Source organism: Gymnoscopelus braueri, assembly GCF_963280865.1.
Source record: "Gymnoscopelus braueri genome assembly, chromosome: 22".
NCBI lineage: Eukaryota > Metazoa > Chordata > Actinopteri > Myctophiformes > Myctophidae > Gymnoscopelus > Gymnoscopelus braueri.
In genome coordinates, this window is record NC_137624.1 from 9,336,246 (window position 1) to 9,354,770 (window position 18,525).

An 18,525-nucleotide genomic window follows, 5' to 3' on the forward strand; every position below is an offset into this window, starting at 1 on the left:
TCTCATTTCATTTCAGCATTACAATTCAGCATGGTATGATTCATTAACAGACTATGTAATGTATTGCACACTCAGCCTCTCTCACACAGCTGATACAGTCCAAGATTGTCACAGCTTGCCTATCAAATCAAGCAGATACTAAAATTGCCTAAAAACTCAAATCTAGAGGTTTTAATGAATAGACTAGTGAGGCATAACCTAAGCATAAAAAAGGGCTCAGTACAGAACTAGATGGGCCCCTGAAAAGGTCCAGTGAATGAGCCCTCCCCAAATCTGCTTTACTCATATAGGTTCATAGGTTCGGTATTTGTAGTGCCCCCCCCCCCCCCATCCAGTTATTACTAACCTGGAGAATTCACTAAGTAGTTGAAAATGTCGGGATATGTCCTCCATTTAGAACTACATTCAGGCACGTTAATACAACAACGGTAAACCCACACGTTAAAATTGTTCATGTACGGAGCTCCACGGTAGGTAAGCCTATGAGATGTTCAAAATATAGACATGAACATGTCGGGATTGGGATCAGAATTCCCCTCTTCAAAGTCAGCACTCGGCGCTCGTAAAGACAGTGATGTCACTGAAATGCGACTACTTCTCCCTCTGCCGTCTCCCCTCTGCTGTGTGAACATTATGGGTAACCCATTCAAGTGTGTGTGTGCGGCCGTGCGTGTGTGCGTACTGTAAACATGTTGTAGGGCTGTCCCCTCATAGTCCTATCAATTAATCGGTCAGTTTGGTCTTAGTTGACAAAGGCTTTGCCAGTTTCTTTGCCACATCTCATGTAAACTCGACATAACCCTTTCATTCTGCATTTCAAATATGTTCAATAGCTACAGTAGTAGACATTGTGAAATTAAATTTGGAATGTTCAGTTCTCAACCTCAATATCCTGAAAAGTTTGTATGCAGAAAACATCATACTACAGTATGCAAGCATATTCCTATGACTATTAGACGACTAACAATTCCAGTCGAGGACAGCCCCATGTTCAAACGTACAGTTTCTGTATATATTTTTTGTAACATTCTGTACCATAGAATATAGTTGAGAATAGAATTAGATTTGTTTCATAACAGAGTTCTACTGATATTTATGTTCTGAAAATATTTATATATGTGTTCTTTTCATCTTAATATGAGTATACTGTAACTCAGCCTCCTGGTGTTGTCGCTAAAAAGATTGTTCTGGTATTCTGTGTAATAAATGCTGGAAGACAAATTTGATTTGGTAAAATAAATAAAAAAAGCAAGTGTCTAAGGACCAACATTTGATGAGCATGCTGACAAGGTCTTGGCACTTGAAAACCATCATGTGATTTGTATTGAAAACGTCTAAGATTAAGTACACATTTATTTGCAATGGGTTTACTAAATAGTATAGACGTGGGAGTTGGAACCAGAATACTCTGACAAACCTGACAATAAAAAGTTATTGACGAAGTAATGAACACAAGAAACAGCAAAATTATTTTGTTGGCGCCTTTATTGAATACAAAAAAAATACAAAAAGACATATTTTATGACTTTTTATAGTGACTTGAATTGGAGAACTTATTCAGCAGCATCTTTTCCCTGAAAAAAATAGGAATATACATTTAGATATTCAACATTAATCTTTGGTTAAATCGTAGTTAAAGATGATCATCTTTATAAACCTTCATATTGCACATGTATTTACCTTGGCGTCGCGAGTTTTAGCTCTCATCTTGTTGACCTGGGATTCAGCGATGTCAGCACGCTCTTCAGCCTCCTCCAGCTCATGCTGAACCTTTCTGCACTTGGACAGGTGAGTGTTGGCTGCTTCCTCCTACAATATGATAGAGATGGTTCAAAGCCTCAATATTTCAAAAGAGCATCTTGCAATTATATTCCAAACAAGACAATTTCAGGAAATTGTAATGTGAGGTTGTGGCTAATGATGCAGTAGCCCATGTGGCATGTTCATGAGTGACTTGGGACTACAGGTTCTCATTGGAAAGGTACGGTCATGGCTGTGTTCTTGTTCGGTACCCAGAGCGAAACAACATGCTTTCTCTAGTCCATTTTGGAAATGTCTACCATTTTGCCTGAAACACACTGCCTGCGTGCGTCTGCAGCATGTGTGCATTGTTGTGGAACAGGTTGCCTTTCCTTTTAGCACCTGTGTTACAGTAACAGAGCTTCCACAGCCTCTCCGTGGTGCCGATGCCATACAAGCACAGCAATCTAGAGATTCCATGTGCCGCTCGTGGAAAAGCAGCGAGATGGACACTGAAACATGCTCTGCTGTTAGTTGGATCTTCACATACTGTAGTACCAGCCGTATTTTTTTTACATAACTGATTCCTATTATGTCTTAGTTACACTATGACAACGGCACTATGCCCATGGCCATGTGAAAATTCATCAATATGTATATTTGTCTTACCGCTTCTTCAGCCTGCCTCTTGTACCCCTTCACCTTCATCTGCAGTTTGTCTACCAGATCCTGAAGCCTGCCAAGATTCTTCTTGTCCTCTTCAGTCTAAAGTCAGAGTGAATTCATAACATTAGTTGCATGTTCATGCAATCTATGAATTTAGTCAGAGGCATGATGATGGTTATTTAAGTGAACATCATATACAGTACCTGGTATGTCAGCTCCTTCACTCTCCTCTCGTATTTGCGGACACCTTTAATAGCATCTGCTCCACCTCTCTGTGCACCTTCAACCTCTGCCTCCAGCTCACGCACCTTCACAGTTGAATTAGACATTTTGAGGTTATTTCTTCTTATTTCATTGTCTATAGACTATAACCTGTATTGAAGTAAACTACATCTTACCCTGCCCTCCAGTTTCTGGAGCTGCTTCTTGCCTCCCTTCATAGCCAGGTTCTCAGCCTCATCTAGACGGTGCTGCAGGTCCTTGACTGTGACCTCCAGGTTCTTCTTCATCCTCTCCAGGTGAGAGCTAGTGTCCTGCTCCTTCTTCAGCTCCTCGGCCATCATGGCAGCCTGGAAAGTCATGTTTGTATTGTATTGTATGTTTATATGAAGCACGACATTAGGATATCTAATAGATAAGGGTAGGACATCCTAACTTACATCAGTGATTGCTTTCTTGGCCTTCTCCTCAGCATTCCTTGCTTCTTGAACGCTGTCATCCACTTCGCCTTGGACCTGGAGCAGGTCAGCCTCAAGCTTCTTCTTGGTGTTCAAAAGGCTTGTGTTCTAAAATAAAGATTAAGTTGAACAATGTAAGTAAGCATGATGTAAACATTGTTTTATTCTTAATATTGAAGTGTTTTATTGACTTACGTACCTGAGAGTGCAACAGTCCACCGCGCTCACTAGCATCTACCAGTTCTTGCTCAGCCACTTTGCGGCCTCTCTCTGTCTGTTCCAGAGCCACTCTCAGCTCCTCAATCTCAGCAACCATGAGGCCATTCCTACGCTCCACCATGGAAGCTTGCTCCTTCAGATCTTCTTGGGCTCTGAGAGCATCATCAAGGTGCAGTTGGGCATCCTAAAATAATTCACATTTGAAGTGGTGAGGAGAAACATCAGAATGTGACTAATCTTTTTCAGAGCAGCTCCACTGTTTGAATATGTGTCCGTCTACTATCTACTATGTGTTGCACCTTAAGTTGTGCCTGGACGTTCCTCAGCTGCTTCTGGGCCTCAGCAGCCTGGCGGTTGGCGTGGCTCAGCTGAACCTCCATCTCGTTCAGGTCTCCCTCCATCTTCTTCTTGATCCTCAGAGCATCGTTTCTGCTCCTGACCTCAGAGTCCAGAGTGCTCTGCATGGAGTCAATCACCCTCTGGCTGTTCCTCTTGATCTGCTCCATCTCCTCATCCTTCTCTGCCAGCTTCCTGTCGACCTCACCCTTGATCTGGTTGAGCTCCAGCTGCACACGAAGAATCTTGGACTCCTCGTGCTCCAGAGTACCCTTAAATGTAACAAAGGATCAAAATGTAAGATCATATACTGCTATACCGTTTGAATATAAAACTTATTGAAAGAAATAATATAAAAAAATATTGTAGCAAATAGCGCAACGCCCTGAGTTGTGATCAAAACTTGATCGCCAACTCACCGGTCCAGCACGCAACAGGCAACGCTAAGAGAGCCAGCTCGCTCAGGGTGTCGAGTTATGGCCGGGCCACTTCTATGGGGTCACTACACTACCCCCCTGTTCGAGTCCAAGTGCATCCTTGTGCTTAATGTTCCACAAACCTCTTACGAGGAGAGGCATCCCACTTCTGACACCAACGTAGTGAATAGCACAACACCCTGAGCTGGGATCGAACCCGGATAGATCAACAGGCAATGCTAAGCGAGCTAGCTCGCTCATAGCCACTTCAGTCACTACAGTACACACAATTGCATTCTTCTGCAGTTTTACCTCGGCTTCCTCCAGGGCTGTCTGGATCTCTGTCTTCTCTGTCTCCACCTGTTTCTTGGACTTCTCCAGCTCATGGATGTTCTTTCCAGTCTCACCAATCTGTTCAGTCAGGTCTGAGATCTCCTCTGCAGTTGATTGAACATAATGATTGAGGAACCTTTCATATTCATACATTCGTATTTTGTATTTGCATTTGAATAAAGTTGGTGTAGCCTACTGTATATCCACTATTAATCTTGAACATTTAAATAAATTTAAAAGCAAAATGATGACCTTTTGACCCGTTAACAACACCAGCTTTTGGCTCAAAACAAATATGCAAAAAATATTGAAGCAAAAATAAAAACTGTTGTTAAAAGAATGATGTAGAGAAAAACTCACGTTGCAGGTTCTTATTCTCACGCTTCATGGTCTCCAGTTGGTCCAGAGACTCCTCGTAGGAGTTCTTCAACTTAAACATCTCAGTGCTGAGAGAACGAGCCTCTTTCTGAGCTCCTTCCAGTTCTGCCTGGCCCTCTTCAAACTTCTGCTTCCATTCTGCCAAGACCTGCACAGCATTTGTAATGAAATGTGTCATTACCCCACTTTAAGGACCTGCACACCATTTGTAATGAAATGTGTCATTTACCCCATTTTAAGGAGGCAATCATTATTTTAGTTTTAAACTAATGAATGTCAAAGCACCTTATCAAAGTTCCTCTGTTTCTTGTCAAGGTTGGCAGCCAACCCATTGGCCCTCTCTACATCAATCATGAGGTCTTCCACTTCACCCTGGAGTCTCTGTTTGGTCTTCTCCAGAGAGGCGCACTTGGAATTCACAGCCTCGATTTGCTCCTCAGCTTCCTGAAGACGCTGGGCTAGCTTCTTCCTGTTGATCAGTGTTGAATGAAATCAAATTATTATGGGCAATATTTTGAATAGTGAGTGCTGCCTGACAGTGTAAAACATTGGTTCTCAAAGTGGGGTCTGGGGACCCCCAGGGGTCCTTCGGGGGGGATCCAGGAGCTCCCCAACAAGAGTAGTTAATGTAGCATCAAGATCGTTTTAACCACTTTATCCATTTATACGTTGGCTATTTATAAATAGCAGATCTATAAGCTCACTGCGCGTCACTTGGTGCTATGCTGCGAGCTTGTACATCTACTATTTTCTGCTGTTTTGTTTTTGAAAAATATGGAAACATATTGAATCATTTTGAATTTGTTTTAACATAAATATTCTCTTCTGGGGGTCCCTGCCACAAAACCTTTGCAGATGGTGGTCCACGGCCAAATATAGATCAATTTGAGCGTCTGTGACACCCAAAAGTTTGAGAAACACTGGTTTAAAACACTGATCACTTACTTAGCTTCCTCCAGCTCCTCAGTGCGTTGGACAGCATCAGTCTCATACTTGCTCCTCCACTGACACACCTCAGCGTTGGCCTTGGACATTCCACGCTGCAGCTCCGCCTTGGCTTCCTGTTCCTCCTCAAACTGCTCCCTCAGAAGGTCACAGTCATGGCGAGCTGATTGCACAGCATGAGCAAGGGCATTCTTTGCCTGTCAAAAGGAAATGGCCAAAATAATGTGAGCTGAATGAAATGAGCAAAAATATAAAACTAGGCCTAAAAAAAAGGTTAAAGAAAAACTGTTCCTTACCTTAACCTCCTCTTCAACGACTCTCTTCAACTCCTCAATCTGCTGGGTGAAGGCCTGCTTGCCTCTGGTGAGCTGAGAGACCAGAGCTTCTTTCTCCTCCAGTTGACGACCAAACTCACCTAGTTAGAAATTTAACATTTGTTTCAAACATTTCAAACATCAAAGTCCCGGGATAACTGCTGATCAAAGCATTATCTCTAATTATGGTCAATTTGCTCAAGTACCATCGACAAACCATGTAGACAAAGTAGACTTAAAGATGAACATTTACCGTTCTCTGTCAACAGTCTTGCTCTCTGAGCTCCAACATCATTGATCTGGCGAACGTTCTCATCACTCTTGGCCTTGATTTCACTAAGTTGGTCCTCAAGGGTGCGGCACATCTTCTCAAGATTTCCCTGTAATTGAACATTGGACATATTCAATCATAATTTTTTTTCTGATTGGTTCATTGCTTTGATTTGAACAGTAAAGCCACTTGATGCAGTCTATCAATCAGCCCTCCTGTTTATAACTGGAGATGGTTTCCTTACTCATCACTGGGTTGGCCATCATTAGCTATGAGGAGAGAACAGCACTGCACTGTTTTTATCTGCAACTTACTTAACCACTTCATTTTCTGTTAATGTGGGGAAAGCTTTCGCTGAAAATAACCGCGACACGTTCCCACAAAACGCTGGGGTTTAAGTGGTTAAGAAATTGTCTAATTATCAGCTTAAGGTTAAGACTGCCTTTCACTAATATGCCCCACACATGTGGAACTGTCTACAATCAGTTTTGAAATTGGAGAATTTCATATCACTCGATCGCTTTAAACAGTTTGTGAGAAATACTCTGAGATCTGTCTGCACTTGCATTCTTAGAATATATGAAATGTCTGCTATCTTGTAATTTACTTTGTTTAATGTTATGCTATGTTTACTGTAATCAGGGCGTCATTGAAAAAGAGAGCTTGCCCTCAATTGACCTTTCTGAATAAATAAAGGTGAAATTAAAATGAAAAAAAGTGTTATCCGAATAATTATATTATACAAAGGCATTCCATCATACCTTTGCCTTAGCAACAGCCTCCATGTTGCTGGAGAGGTCATCAATCTCCATCTTGTATTCACTCTTCTCCTTCTCTAGTTTCTGCTTGACTCTCTGGAGGTTGTCGATCTGTTCACCCAGTTCAGCCACGCTGTCAGCCTGTTTCTTACGGAGAGCAGAGGCAGTGGCTTCATGCTGCAGGGTGGACTCTTCAAGGTCACGACGCAGCTTCTGGAACTCAGCCTCACGCTTCTTATTCATCTCGATCTGAGCAGCGGTGGCTCCTCCAGCCTCCTCAAGCCTCTCACTGATCTCCTCAAGTTCCCTGGAGAGATCAGCCCTCTGCTTCTCAACCTTGGCACGAGCAGCACGCTCTGCCTCGATCTCCTCCTCCAGTTCTTCAATACGAGCCTATCAAATTAATGTTGTTAGATTAACATCTGAAAGTAATAATTTACTCTTACTTATTATGAATGATTTGACAAAATATAAAAGTACCTGGAGTTCTTTGATCTTCTTCTGTGATTGAGCCCCCAAAGATTGTTCATCCTCAATCTTACTCAGAAGCTGGCTTACTTCAAAGTCCTTCCTGTGGAACACAGCACATAATGTTTTAGTGTCATTCTGCTTGTGTTTTATCTCCATGATATTTCATATTGTTGGACCACATTACTTCTTTATCTTCTCTTCTGACTGCTGCTTGTCATTTTCCAGGTCCATGATGGATTCCTGGGCCAGTTTCAGATCACCCTCCAGCTTTCTCTTGGTTCTCTCCAGGTCCATGCGGAGCTTCTTCTCTTGCTCCAGAGAACCCTCCAGCTGCACAATGATAAATTATTTGTTCATCGTCATTCAGTGAAACAATAAACATAATGTGTTCCAAACATCCGATTCACTTTGGTAAAACTCACATCGTCAACTTGCTGCTCCAGCTTGGTCTTGGCCTTGGTCAGAGTGTTGACTTTGTCTTCCTCTGCCTGCAGGTCATCCAGGGTCTGCTGATGGGCCTCTTGGAGGGCCTTCTTCTCCTTGGTCAGCTTAGCGAGTCCCTCATCCTGAGAGGCCATCTCCTCGGTCAGGTTCTTCACCTAAATAAGCAGAACATCATTTGTTGTCATGGAATAGATCATTGTTGCACTTGGTCTCTGTCGGGTCCATCACGTGTCCAAAACAGTCACTTCTCAGGATTCACATCCAGAAATAGCAAAAGTTGCCGATCCACAAGCTTGTAGATCTGCTTTTTTTTTTTGTGTGTGTGTGACGCTGTAGTATGATCAAGTAGGGCTTTCATTTACGAAAACAAAACGCAAATGGTTTTAATATTGAGATATTTTCTGCCCGACAGCAACGACTACTAACTCGATAAAACCCCAGAGAGTGCATAATCTATACCTTGTTTTCAGTGGCGTGTTTCTCCTTCTCCACTTTGGCCAAGGTGAGCTCCAGGTCATCAATGTCCTTCTTCAGCTCAGAGCATTCATCCTCCAGCTTCCTTTTCTTGGCGGTCAGTTCAGCATTGATCTCCTCCTCGTCCTCCAGTCTCTCAGTCGTCTCTTTGAGCTTTGCCTCCAACTGGATCTTACTTTTAATAAGACCCTCACATCTCTCCTCAGCATCATTCAATGCTTCATCTCCCTTTTGGTCAATGAAAAAGAAAAAAACACAAAAGCATGTCAGCATTTTTTCTGGCCAAGACGTACTTTTGCATTTGCTTGTTGGGGGGTACAGACTCTTAGGGAGCATAGTGTGAGAAAGCACAGCTTTGTGATCTGAGGGAGGGAATTGTAAAATGTCCAGTGTACTTACTGATGATGCTGCCGTGAGGAGGTTATTTTTCTCCTGTATCAGAGCCACCAGCTTCTCCTCTAGTTCCTTCTTCTTGGACAGGGCAGCAGCCAGGTCAGTCGTCATCTTTTCGTAGTTCTCCTTCATGTTGGCCAGTTCCTTCTCAGTCTCAGCGCTCTGCAGAAGAGGCTTGATCTTGTAGTAGACCTTCATCCATGGCCAGTTTTTCACATTGACGAACGAGCGAAGGTTGAACTGGATGGTGAAAACGGCTTCTCTGTGAAAAAAAAATAGTGTGTCGTGATTGTGGACGGTGATGGAAGAAGTATTAGTTTTATTATTGTGATTTGACACTATAACAAAATTGTATTGAACAGTAAGTGTACATACAAATGATACTAAATATTGAATAAATTATGTTTTCAAAGTACCTCTGAGCCATCATCTTAACAAAATTCTTCCTCATGAGGTAAGCTCGTGCGAGAGCCTGAGTCATGGTGACCAGAGCAAACAGCTTTTCATCTCGCATCTCCTCCAGCGTACCCAGCAGACCAGCTTTGAAGAACACCTGAACACAATGTTACAAACACTGTAACTGAACAACTGTAGCATCAACTTTTAGTCCTCTCTTGATAATGTTAAACCAGGTTCACAGTGTGTTTACCTTGGTGTGTCCAAACTTGTACTCATCAACGGGAACGTCAATGGACCCAAGCAGCTTCTCAGAGGCTTTCTTGTTGTCCATGAACGCGCCATCGGGACATGCACTGGCATTCAGTACTTTGTACCTGTTTAGCAGAAGTTCATGGTCATTTTGCGTGCCTCCAGTTAATAGGTGTGGAACTAAAAGCTGCTGGAAAAAGGAATGAATACCTCTGCTTGAAGTCAGCATATGGGATTCTGCTGGGGAAGCCCTTTCTACAGATTCTGATGCCCTCCAGCACACCGTTACACCTCAGCTGGTGGATGACCAGGAAGTTCTCCATCAGACCTGTAAAGATGTTGCTCCATTATTATTATTAGGACAGAATAGTTACACACTGGCCAAAGTTGTATTAAATGACCACCTCTATTATTTTCTGTGTAATAATATAATATAAATAATAATAAATGTACCTGGATATATATATATATATATATATATATATATATATATATATAAATTACTTTTATTATTATTATTTTTCTGTGTTTACCTGGAGTCTTGGTCTCGTTGGGAATCAGGCAACGCACAAAGTGAGGATGAGTGCTCCTCAAGTTGGTCATCAGCATACCCAAGTTCGCCTATTGAGACATAAAAGAGTCAAGTAGGCTTATTATTAATAAAAGGTCATACAATATTGTTCTTTTTCCTCCACTGCAATTATTTGAACACTTTAGATACTTGTTCCTTCACAGCTTAGATTGTTCTAAATCATACATTAACCACTCAAGGCCTATTTTAAGCTTCAGCCATTCAAAGATAGCTGATCTACAAGCTCACAACTTAAGATACAGAAATTGTTTAATTCCAACATGAAAAGACGTGCCTATTTTCTTACATGGATATAATGTTGATAATAATAATGCTTCATTCTTACAGGAATATAATATGGATAATAATGAATAAATATTCTTACCCTGAAAGCACTAGACACAGTCTGCATGGAACCACCCTTCTTCTTGCCTCCCTTCTTTGTGTTATCTGTTTATATTTGTTAGAATCATCAAATCAAATCAAAGTTTATTTATATAGCACATTTTCAACGACCAAGGTCGAACCAAATTGCTGAATAAGAACAAATGAAAAAACATTCAAACAGAGCAAAAGAAACGGCCATATCTCTTCTAGATCTCCGTTCCTCCTGCTTTGTGGCAAAACAAGCCTCATTGAAGCGGCCATACTGTAGCTCTTGAATAGAGGATCGCGACCTCTACTACGACAACCCCGTAACGTGAGGACGCCGGTCACAGACAATATTCCATGACTTGTCAAAGGTACAGTAAAATATCAGTTTTTGCTGGCAGCAGTGGCACACTATTACACTATTGATCTGGCAGTCAAAGAGTTAAAAGAATATTGTTAAAAACTCTGAGGAGGGCTGTTTTGGTGCTGTGGCCTGTTCTAAAACCTGACTGAAAGGTGTTGTGGATGCCGTGAGTGATTAAAAAAGATTGAAGCTGGAGATATAGTACCTTTTCGAGAACCTTGGCTAAAAATGGGAGCTGTGAGATGGGCCTAGAATTAGAAAGAGCGGAAGGTTCTAGATTCTTCTTTTTTAATAACGGCTGCACCACAGCATGTAAAAGCAGCATGGACGGGGCCAGAGCTGAGACATGTATTCATGGGGGAGTAAAACACTGGTGCCAACAGAGATTAATAAACATACCTTCAGGCTCAGGTGGGGGATAGAACACAGCCAGCAGTTTAACTGTAGACTTTTGGAACAGCTGAATGACAGAGTCGTTAAGGGGGTCCTTATTCTTCTCAAGCCATCCTGTGATGCTGTAGTAGATAGATAGATAGATAGATAGATAGATAGATAGATAGATAGATTTTTATCATAGTGTCCTGCACCACAAGATGCCCAGCCTGCACAGGCTTATAAGACACTCACAAAATGTACATACAAACTGTACATCATTGTACAGTGGACAGTGACAAACAAAATAAAACTCATCCTCCACAACTCCCAGGTCACAAAGAACACACAATCGCCTCAGGAATGCATGTATATCTACCCACCTCAACTGCCAGAGGTAATGCACCAGATCTTAGCTGGGCACAGAGGAACCTCTGTCCTCTCTTTAAATTAAATGCAACATAAGGTTGGTAATATAGTCCTCTTTGAATTGAACGTAATTTCTTAACTTTGTTTTTTTTCCAAATGTCCACCCTCCATTGCTCCTGATGTAACACATTACATCTTCTATTCCAATTAAATATAATTTTCGTAAGCCTCTCTTCTGGCATTTGGGAAAGGCGGTTCTACAGCCTAATCATTTCACATCTCTGCCTTGTCAGGCAGCTTTCCCGTGTCGTGTCACCATCAATGGCCAACTTAGTGGTATACTTGTGCATAAAATAAAATGGAAGAAACCATAGAGTCATAAAGCTTGGTAAATGTAGCAAAACCTAAGTCAGGGCACAATTTCATTTTACTTAGTATGGCACCTAATGCTCTACCTGTAGTCCACAGTTCCAGCGTAGTGAACCAGGGAGAAGTGGGCCTCACCCTTGCCTTTGGCAGGCTTGGGCTTCTCAAAGGCCTTATTCTTTCCAAGATGTGTGCCATGCAACTTGTCGTTGAAAGTTTTGTCTGAAGCCTTTGGGAACATGCACTCCTCTTCAAGGATGGAGAAGATGCCCAAGGGCTTTGTAAAGGAGACAAAAGAGACAAATCACCATAAACAAAAACAATATTAACATCATGTCCATTAAAGCACAAAATAATTGTATACCTTCTCAGTAAGCTCAATGCAGACAGCCAAGTCCATGATAATATATAATTATATAATATAATAATATACCTTCTCATTGAGCTCAATGCAGACAGCCAAGTCCATGAGAATATATAATAATATATTAATATAATATAATAATAATTGTATACCTTCTCAATGAGCTCAATGCAGACAGCCAGGTCCATGCCGAAGTCAATGAGATCCCAGGGGATGCCTTCTTTTTTGTACTCTTCTTGTTCCAGAACAAACATGGTGTGGTTGAAAAACTGTTGCAGTTTCTCATTGGTGAAGTTGATGCACAGCTGCTCCAGGGTGTTGAACTGTGGGTGGAAATATCATTAGCCTGCAGTCTCTTAAAGTTTTTGTGACAGAAATAATGATTATCCCACTTAAAACAAGTCCATGCTACTTACATCAAAGATTTCAAAACCAGCGATGTCCAGCACACCAATGTAGTGGTTTCTCTGCTGCTTGGTGTCCAGCATCTCGTTGATCCTAATGACCATCCAGAAGAACTCCTTCTCATAGAGGGACTTGGCCAAGGCACCGACTGAGTTCATTACCTAAGGGAATAGGAACGTTAGTAGGGGTGTGAATTACACAATTTACAATTCAGAATTCGGGCATTTAGCAGACGTTCTTAATCCAGAGCGATTTACAGTAAGCAAGGAAAACAAGAGGTAATACATCAAGTGCATATCAATAGTAATCTAGGATCATAGGTAAACCAAGAACCTATCATCAGTCTAAACGGTATAAAAAAAATAATAAAACAAAATCTGTACATTGAAACTATACACACTATAGGATGCCAGGTCTACAATTGAACCTGGCATCTATCTACATAACATGCTATCTAAATTACATTTAAGCCTTTGCATAAGCCTGAAAGGTCTTCAAGGCTAGGGGAAGGACACACTAGGATGGATGTAAATGATTTCAAGGTCAAAGTCGATGACTATCTCTAGCAAAGAAGAGATTACCTATTTGGGTTGTGTACTTGACAAATACCTGACAGGTGATAGCATGGCTACAAAGGTGGTCAAAAGAGTAAACCAGAGAACCAAATTTATGGGCAGAGTTTCCTCTTTTGTCAACCCTCAGGCCCTCAGGACCCTCTCTGGGGCCCTGATTCAACCACTTTTTGACTATGCTTGCACCTCCTGGTACTCCAACACCTCAGTGTCACTGAAGACTAAGCTTCAAACCTCCCAAAACAAACTGATTCGGCTACTCCTCGGATTGGGGCCCATGACCCACCTTTCTCCCACCCATTTTGCCAGCCTAGGCTGGCTCAGGGTGGAAGACAGGGTTAAACAACAAAAAATGGGACTGGCCTTCAAAATTGTAAATGCAAATTTGCCCGATATGCCCCCAATTCCCGCATATCTGAGTAAATACCTCCAAAAGGTTAGCGACACCCACAGTCACAATACCAGAGGGAGCGTTAACAACAATTTGGTACCACCCACCCATAAATCAAACATGGGCAAATTCTCCTTCTACAGCACTGCCACCCAGGATTGGAATAGTCTAACTCCATCCCTCAAAAAATGCAGTTCGCTGGGCTCATTTAAAAGAGCCTTAAAAAATCACCTTTCAGGAGGCCAAAGGTGGAGGTAGTACCATTTTCCCGTTAGACAGCAGACCCCCCCCCCCTGTTCTTGTACATATTTTTTTTCCCCTCTTTTTTATTTTTTTTGTTGTACATAGTGTTATATATTGTTTTTGGCTGTTTATTTTGTAATGATATTTGAACTGTGGTGCCACTATATATGCCTATGAATTAAATACCAAGGCCCTCATTGGAAACAAGTCCGCAAGGACTTTTATGAACGGACCTGTTAGACAAAGTATTTTAAATGTAACTGTGCTGTTTTACATTTTTTGCCTAATAAAAATATTCAATATTCAATATATATAAAAATATATATATTCAAGTCTGAAGAGGTGAGTCGTCAGATTTCGGAGTGAGTTAGGAGTGAGTCTGCAGTTCTACAGTAACTGCAATGGGGAGTTCGTTCCACAGTTTCGAAGCCAGAAGGGAGAAGAGTCTGTCCCGGGTGTTTTGGGAAGGTTCTGACAGCTTCCCTGTGTTAGCTGAGTGAGCAGGAGGGTTTGTATGGTTGCATACACAATGTGTAGTGTTTTTTTAATATTTTTTTTTTACAGGTATAACAATACTGTTAAAATAATATGTCAGAGGTGCATGGAACTGTAGAGTTTCCGCAGAGTGGTATATTTTGTATGCTCTTCATATATGAAATAAATAGATAGAAATTAATTTGAATAATGTTGGAGGATCATTTTATCTACAGAAGGTGATTTTAGACAGTCTGGACACAACTCAAAAAGATATTAGAGTTCTTATGGTATGCTGTGTTGAGAATATAAGGTGTGTATGAAATCAGAACATGGAAATAATGTAATTTACTCACCTGTGGCACAGTTTGTCCCTTAGTGACATACTCGTTTCCGACTTTCACTCTGGGGTAGCAATACGCCTTAAGCATCTCTGCTGAGTTTATACCCAACAGGTAGCCAATCTTGTCAGCCTCTGAAATGTTCATACAATTTGCCATTTACAATTTCGGCATTTAGCTGATGCTCTTAATCCAGAGAGCGATTTACAGTAAGCAAGGTAAATACAAGGTAATACGTCAAATGCATAGAGATAGTAATCTAGGATCATAGGTAAACCAAATAATCATCAGTCTAAACAGTATAAGATATTTTTTTCTTTTTTATCCCACGATCTTTTAAACCAGTGTCAATTTTCTAAGCTGTAAACCTGGGCTAAGTAGTACGTAGTGCTCGTAAGGAACACGTTATTCCAACATGTTCCTTTCCCCTCCATCAGGCCCCGGCTGACCAGGGGGAGGCAGTATAGAGACCAGGACTACTGCATGTTTTTTGTGAGGGTGTCTAGCCTAGGGGGACACGGGGAGAACATGCCAACTCCATACAGAAAGGCCCTTTTGCCAACCCCACATAGGGTATGGGCAATGATGACACGGAGGAGAGGACACGCACGCCCCCGGCGGGAATCGAACCCAGGAACTTCTAGCTCTGTGAGGCAACAGCACTACAGACTACGCCACCGTGCCACCGCAACCAGTATAATATAAATAAATAAAATAATGGAAATTTATTGGAAATATATTTAGCTTAGTTCATTTTGAATATAAGTAAATACAGTACTTGTGACAAAGTATGCATTATTTTCATTTACATTTTCCTTAGTTGAAGATTTAGCTCACCCTCTGTGATAATGAATAATAATGATAATAATAATAATAATAATAATAATAATAATAATAATAATAAATATCAGCTCACCCTCCGTGCCGTCAGGTTCTGCCTGTTCTTCACGCTGCTTCTGTTTGAACTTCAAGACCCCATGATGCATCACTGCACCGGTGAGCTTGTAGATTAACTGTTTTTCCTCACCGTTGAAGCCCAGGATGTCAATAGCCTCCTGATGTATTCAAAAGATTGAGATTAAACATAAGATTAACAAACATAATTTAAAACTATGTACAACTCAACAGTTAACAATCCAACATACAGTATAAGTGTATACATTGTATCTGCTAATTTCTAAAGTGACAATTTAGGAATAAATAATTTCAAATAAAACAAATAAGACCATTACTGCGTCCAAAGTAATCAGCAAACTATACTATACAAATTGTCAAACATTGGCCAAATTGTCGAATATTATCTAAGAAAGAGGTAAAGAATGTGAAAACATGTACTGTAGATCGGCTATTTTCACAATATGTATCTGTGGAACCGAGTCAAACTAAATGTAATACCTCAACTGCTACAATTCCAAAGTGCTTGTCAACCACTGCTTTATAAAATAAATTTTGCAGAGCAACTGACTGTCGGCAGTGCACAGTGAGTATTAGAAAGTATTAAAATATGTTCACTAACATCAGTAGCTTCCAGCTCCTCCTTGTCATTAATGCTGGCCACAGTGATCACACCCATGCTGATCAACGGGAAGTCGTAGGGGTTGGAGCTGATCAGACACATTTCTTAAAAGGGATAAAAAAAAGGGTGAACATGTGTTTTTATTCATTCATTTATGTACTCACTGCATCAACAGTAATTCCACTTACCAATAATCTCAGGTTTGTGGTTGGTCATCATCTGGAAAAAGATGTGGTAGCCTCTCTCTGCAGAAAGCTGGTAGGTCACTCTAGACTTCTCCAGCAGATCTATATGGGTTGTACATAACTCATAATAATAATAATAATAATAATCTATATGGGTTGTACAACTCAAAAAGTAATCCTCAAATGAACGCATACTGTATATAATTTATCATCATACTTACATGTCTCAATATCAGCACTGGCCAGTTTACCCGTTGTGCCGAAATGGATTCTGATGAATTTACCCTGTTTGATATAGCACAATTTGTTGCATCCCTCTACATTGTGGAATCATTGCAGGTATTCTCATAAAATGTCATTATTTATACTTACAAAGCGAGAGGAGTTGTCATTCCTAATAGTCTTGGCATTACCATAGGACTCCAGCAAGGGATTGGCTGCAATAATCTGATCCTCCAGTGACCCCTAGAATGTTTTAGACATCGCCCAATTTAAAATTTGGTCAGAATTATTTTAAATTGAATTGCTATATTGTATATAAATGCTTCATGTTAAAAAAAACTTTTTTTTGTTAATGTTAAAAACCTGTACATATACCTTGATTTTACCGCTATCGGCCGCACATTTTTCTCCACCAGAACTAGCTGTTGCAAAGTACTGGATGACACGCTTGGTGTTCACAGTCTTTCCAGCACCGGATTCTCCACTGGTTATAAATGCATACATTCAGAGAAATGCAGTTAGTGAATTTGTACACAATGTTACTTTTATAATGTCTAGGGCTTGATGAAACTTACGTGATCAGGACAGACTGGTTCTCTTTATCTGTAAAATGTAAAGCAAACTTTTAGTCATGGATACTGCACAAAACCATTAGAGTTATATATTCTTTACATTGTCTTGACTAGTACGTACCCATCAGCATGAACTGATAAGCGTTGTCAGAGACAGAGAAGATGTGGGGTGGAGCCTCAATACGCTTCTTGCCTCTGTAGGCATTTACAACCTCCTGGTCGTACACTGGGAGCCACTTGTAGGGGTTCACAGTTGCACAAAACAAGCCAGAGTAGGTCTGAAGGGGAGAAGAGAGAGAATTAACATCATACAACATAACACTGAGCATGCCACATATCTGGGACAACGGATCAGTTTGTTTGAATTAGTTTTTCTATGGTTTTCACTTGATGATATAACTTGTACTCTGTATTTTTCTTTCTTTGCTATCGACAGGTGCAATACTGTACTGTTCTCAGCATGTAGAAAACCTTACATAGATCATCCATGCTGCATAACGCTCTTTGAGGTTATACAGGACAGTGGCTTCAGTGAGGTGGGTCATCATGGCCATGTCCTCAATTTTGTCATACTTGGGAGGGTTCATAGGGGTGACATCAGCCTCCTTTGCAACTCTTTCCTAAGCATAAAAACACAACTTTAGAATGTCTTGCAATTACAGTTGTATTGTGTCACTATTTTATTTCAGATCCACCTCTACCTACGTACCTCCTTCGTAATGAGCGTTTCTATGGTGACGTTGGCACCTTCCTTACTTAGGATTTTACACTTGACGTACAGCTCCTTAACATCAGTAACAAATGCTGCAGATTTGGCATCAAAGGGCGCACTTTGAGCCTCCATTCTCTCCTTCTCTGGCTTACGGAGGTAAATGGCGGCCTTGCCATACTGCTCCATCTCTGCGTCCGTACTCATGGTGGCGGCTTTCTGTAGACAGACAAATAGATGGTGTTGATGCCTTTGCTGACTTGAGATCTGAGCTGATAATTGTAGGACTATTCTTATGGTTATGGCTTAGTGTAGGTTATGAAAGATTATGAACACTCACTTTTCCCCTCTACCAGCAGCAGTGAAACCTTGTGTGAAACCCTTAAGTGTGAAAGAAACACATCATTTTGAGGACGTTAATATGAGTTGAATGATTCAATACAATTTATAATCATGAATTAAATTAGATTATATGAATCCTAATGTTAATTATTGCCACACACCACTTCATAAATTCTCATTAGTTCCACATCTGAAAAGAGTGATCCATTACAATATTATTGAAATGAAATGATGCGAAAGTTTTTTCGTTTGTGTGTATGTTATTTGCTTATTCCTATATTCACCAAGTTAT

At 40.8% G+C, this 18,525-nt stretch overlaps 1 protein-coding gene across 1 annotated transcript; it reads right to left on the reverse strand.

Annotated features, from left to right (window-relative positions):
• Positions 1 to 1,511: 1,511 nt before the first annotated feature.
• On the reverse strand, positions 1,512 to 18,273 carry LOC308078631 (myosin heavy chain, fast skeletal muscle-like). Its single transcript, XM_080419880.1, has 41 exons — positions 18,232 to 18,273; positions 17,892 to 18,110; positions 17,659 to 17,802; positions 17,304 to 17,460; positions 17,186 to 17,213; positions 16,986 to 17,094; positions 16,761 to 16,853; positions 16,610 to 16,673; positions 16,392 to 16,490; positions 16,204 to 16,307; positions 15,604 to 15,742; positions 14,703 to 14,821; positions 12,678 to 12,827; positions 12,414 to 12,584; positions 11,987 to 12,174; positions 11,190 to 11,305; positions 10,440 to 10,504; positions 10,017 to 10,104; positions 9,694 to 9,811; positions 9,485 to 9,608; positions 9,252 to 9,388; positions 8,842 to 9,097; positions 8,428 to 8,670; positions 7,947 to 8,123; positions 7,709 to 7,854; positions 7,534 to 7,624; positions 7,057 to 7,446; positions 6,278 to 6,404; positions 6,007 to 6,125; positions 5,711 to 5,907; positions 5,051 to 5,234; positions 4,748 to 4,913; positions 4,367 to 4,491; positions 3,602 to 3,910; positions 3,283 to 3,486; positions 3,066 to 3,191; positions 2,805 to 2,975; positions 2,610 to 2,714; positions 2,410 to 2,505; positions 1,681 to 1,809; positions 1,512 to 1,574 (listed from the first exon to the last, which is right to left on the reverse strand). Exons 2-41 carry the CDS (start codon positions 18,096 to 18,098, stop codon positions 1,554 to 1,556), a joined length of 5,802 nt encoding a protein of 1,933 aa, XP_080276006.1. The 5' UTR covers positions 18,099 to 18,110; positions 18,232 to 18,273; the 3' UTR covers positions 1,512 to 1,553.
• Positions 18,274 to 18,525: the final 252 nt, after the last annotated feature.

Coding starts and splice junctions, on each gene's coding strand:
- LOC308078631 (XM_080419880.1), bottom strand. CDS start 18,098: ATGAGTACGGACGCAGAGATGGAGCAGTATGGCAAGGCCGCCATTTAC. Junction 17,803..17,891: donor AAACGCTCATTACGAAGGAG/GTACGTAGGTAG, acceptor TTTTATGCTTAG/GAAAGAGTTGCAAAGGAGGC. Junction 14,822..15,603: donor AGAACCTGACGGCACGGAGG/GTGAGCTGATAT, acceptor TGAACATTTCAG/AGGCTGACAAGATTGGCTAC.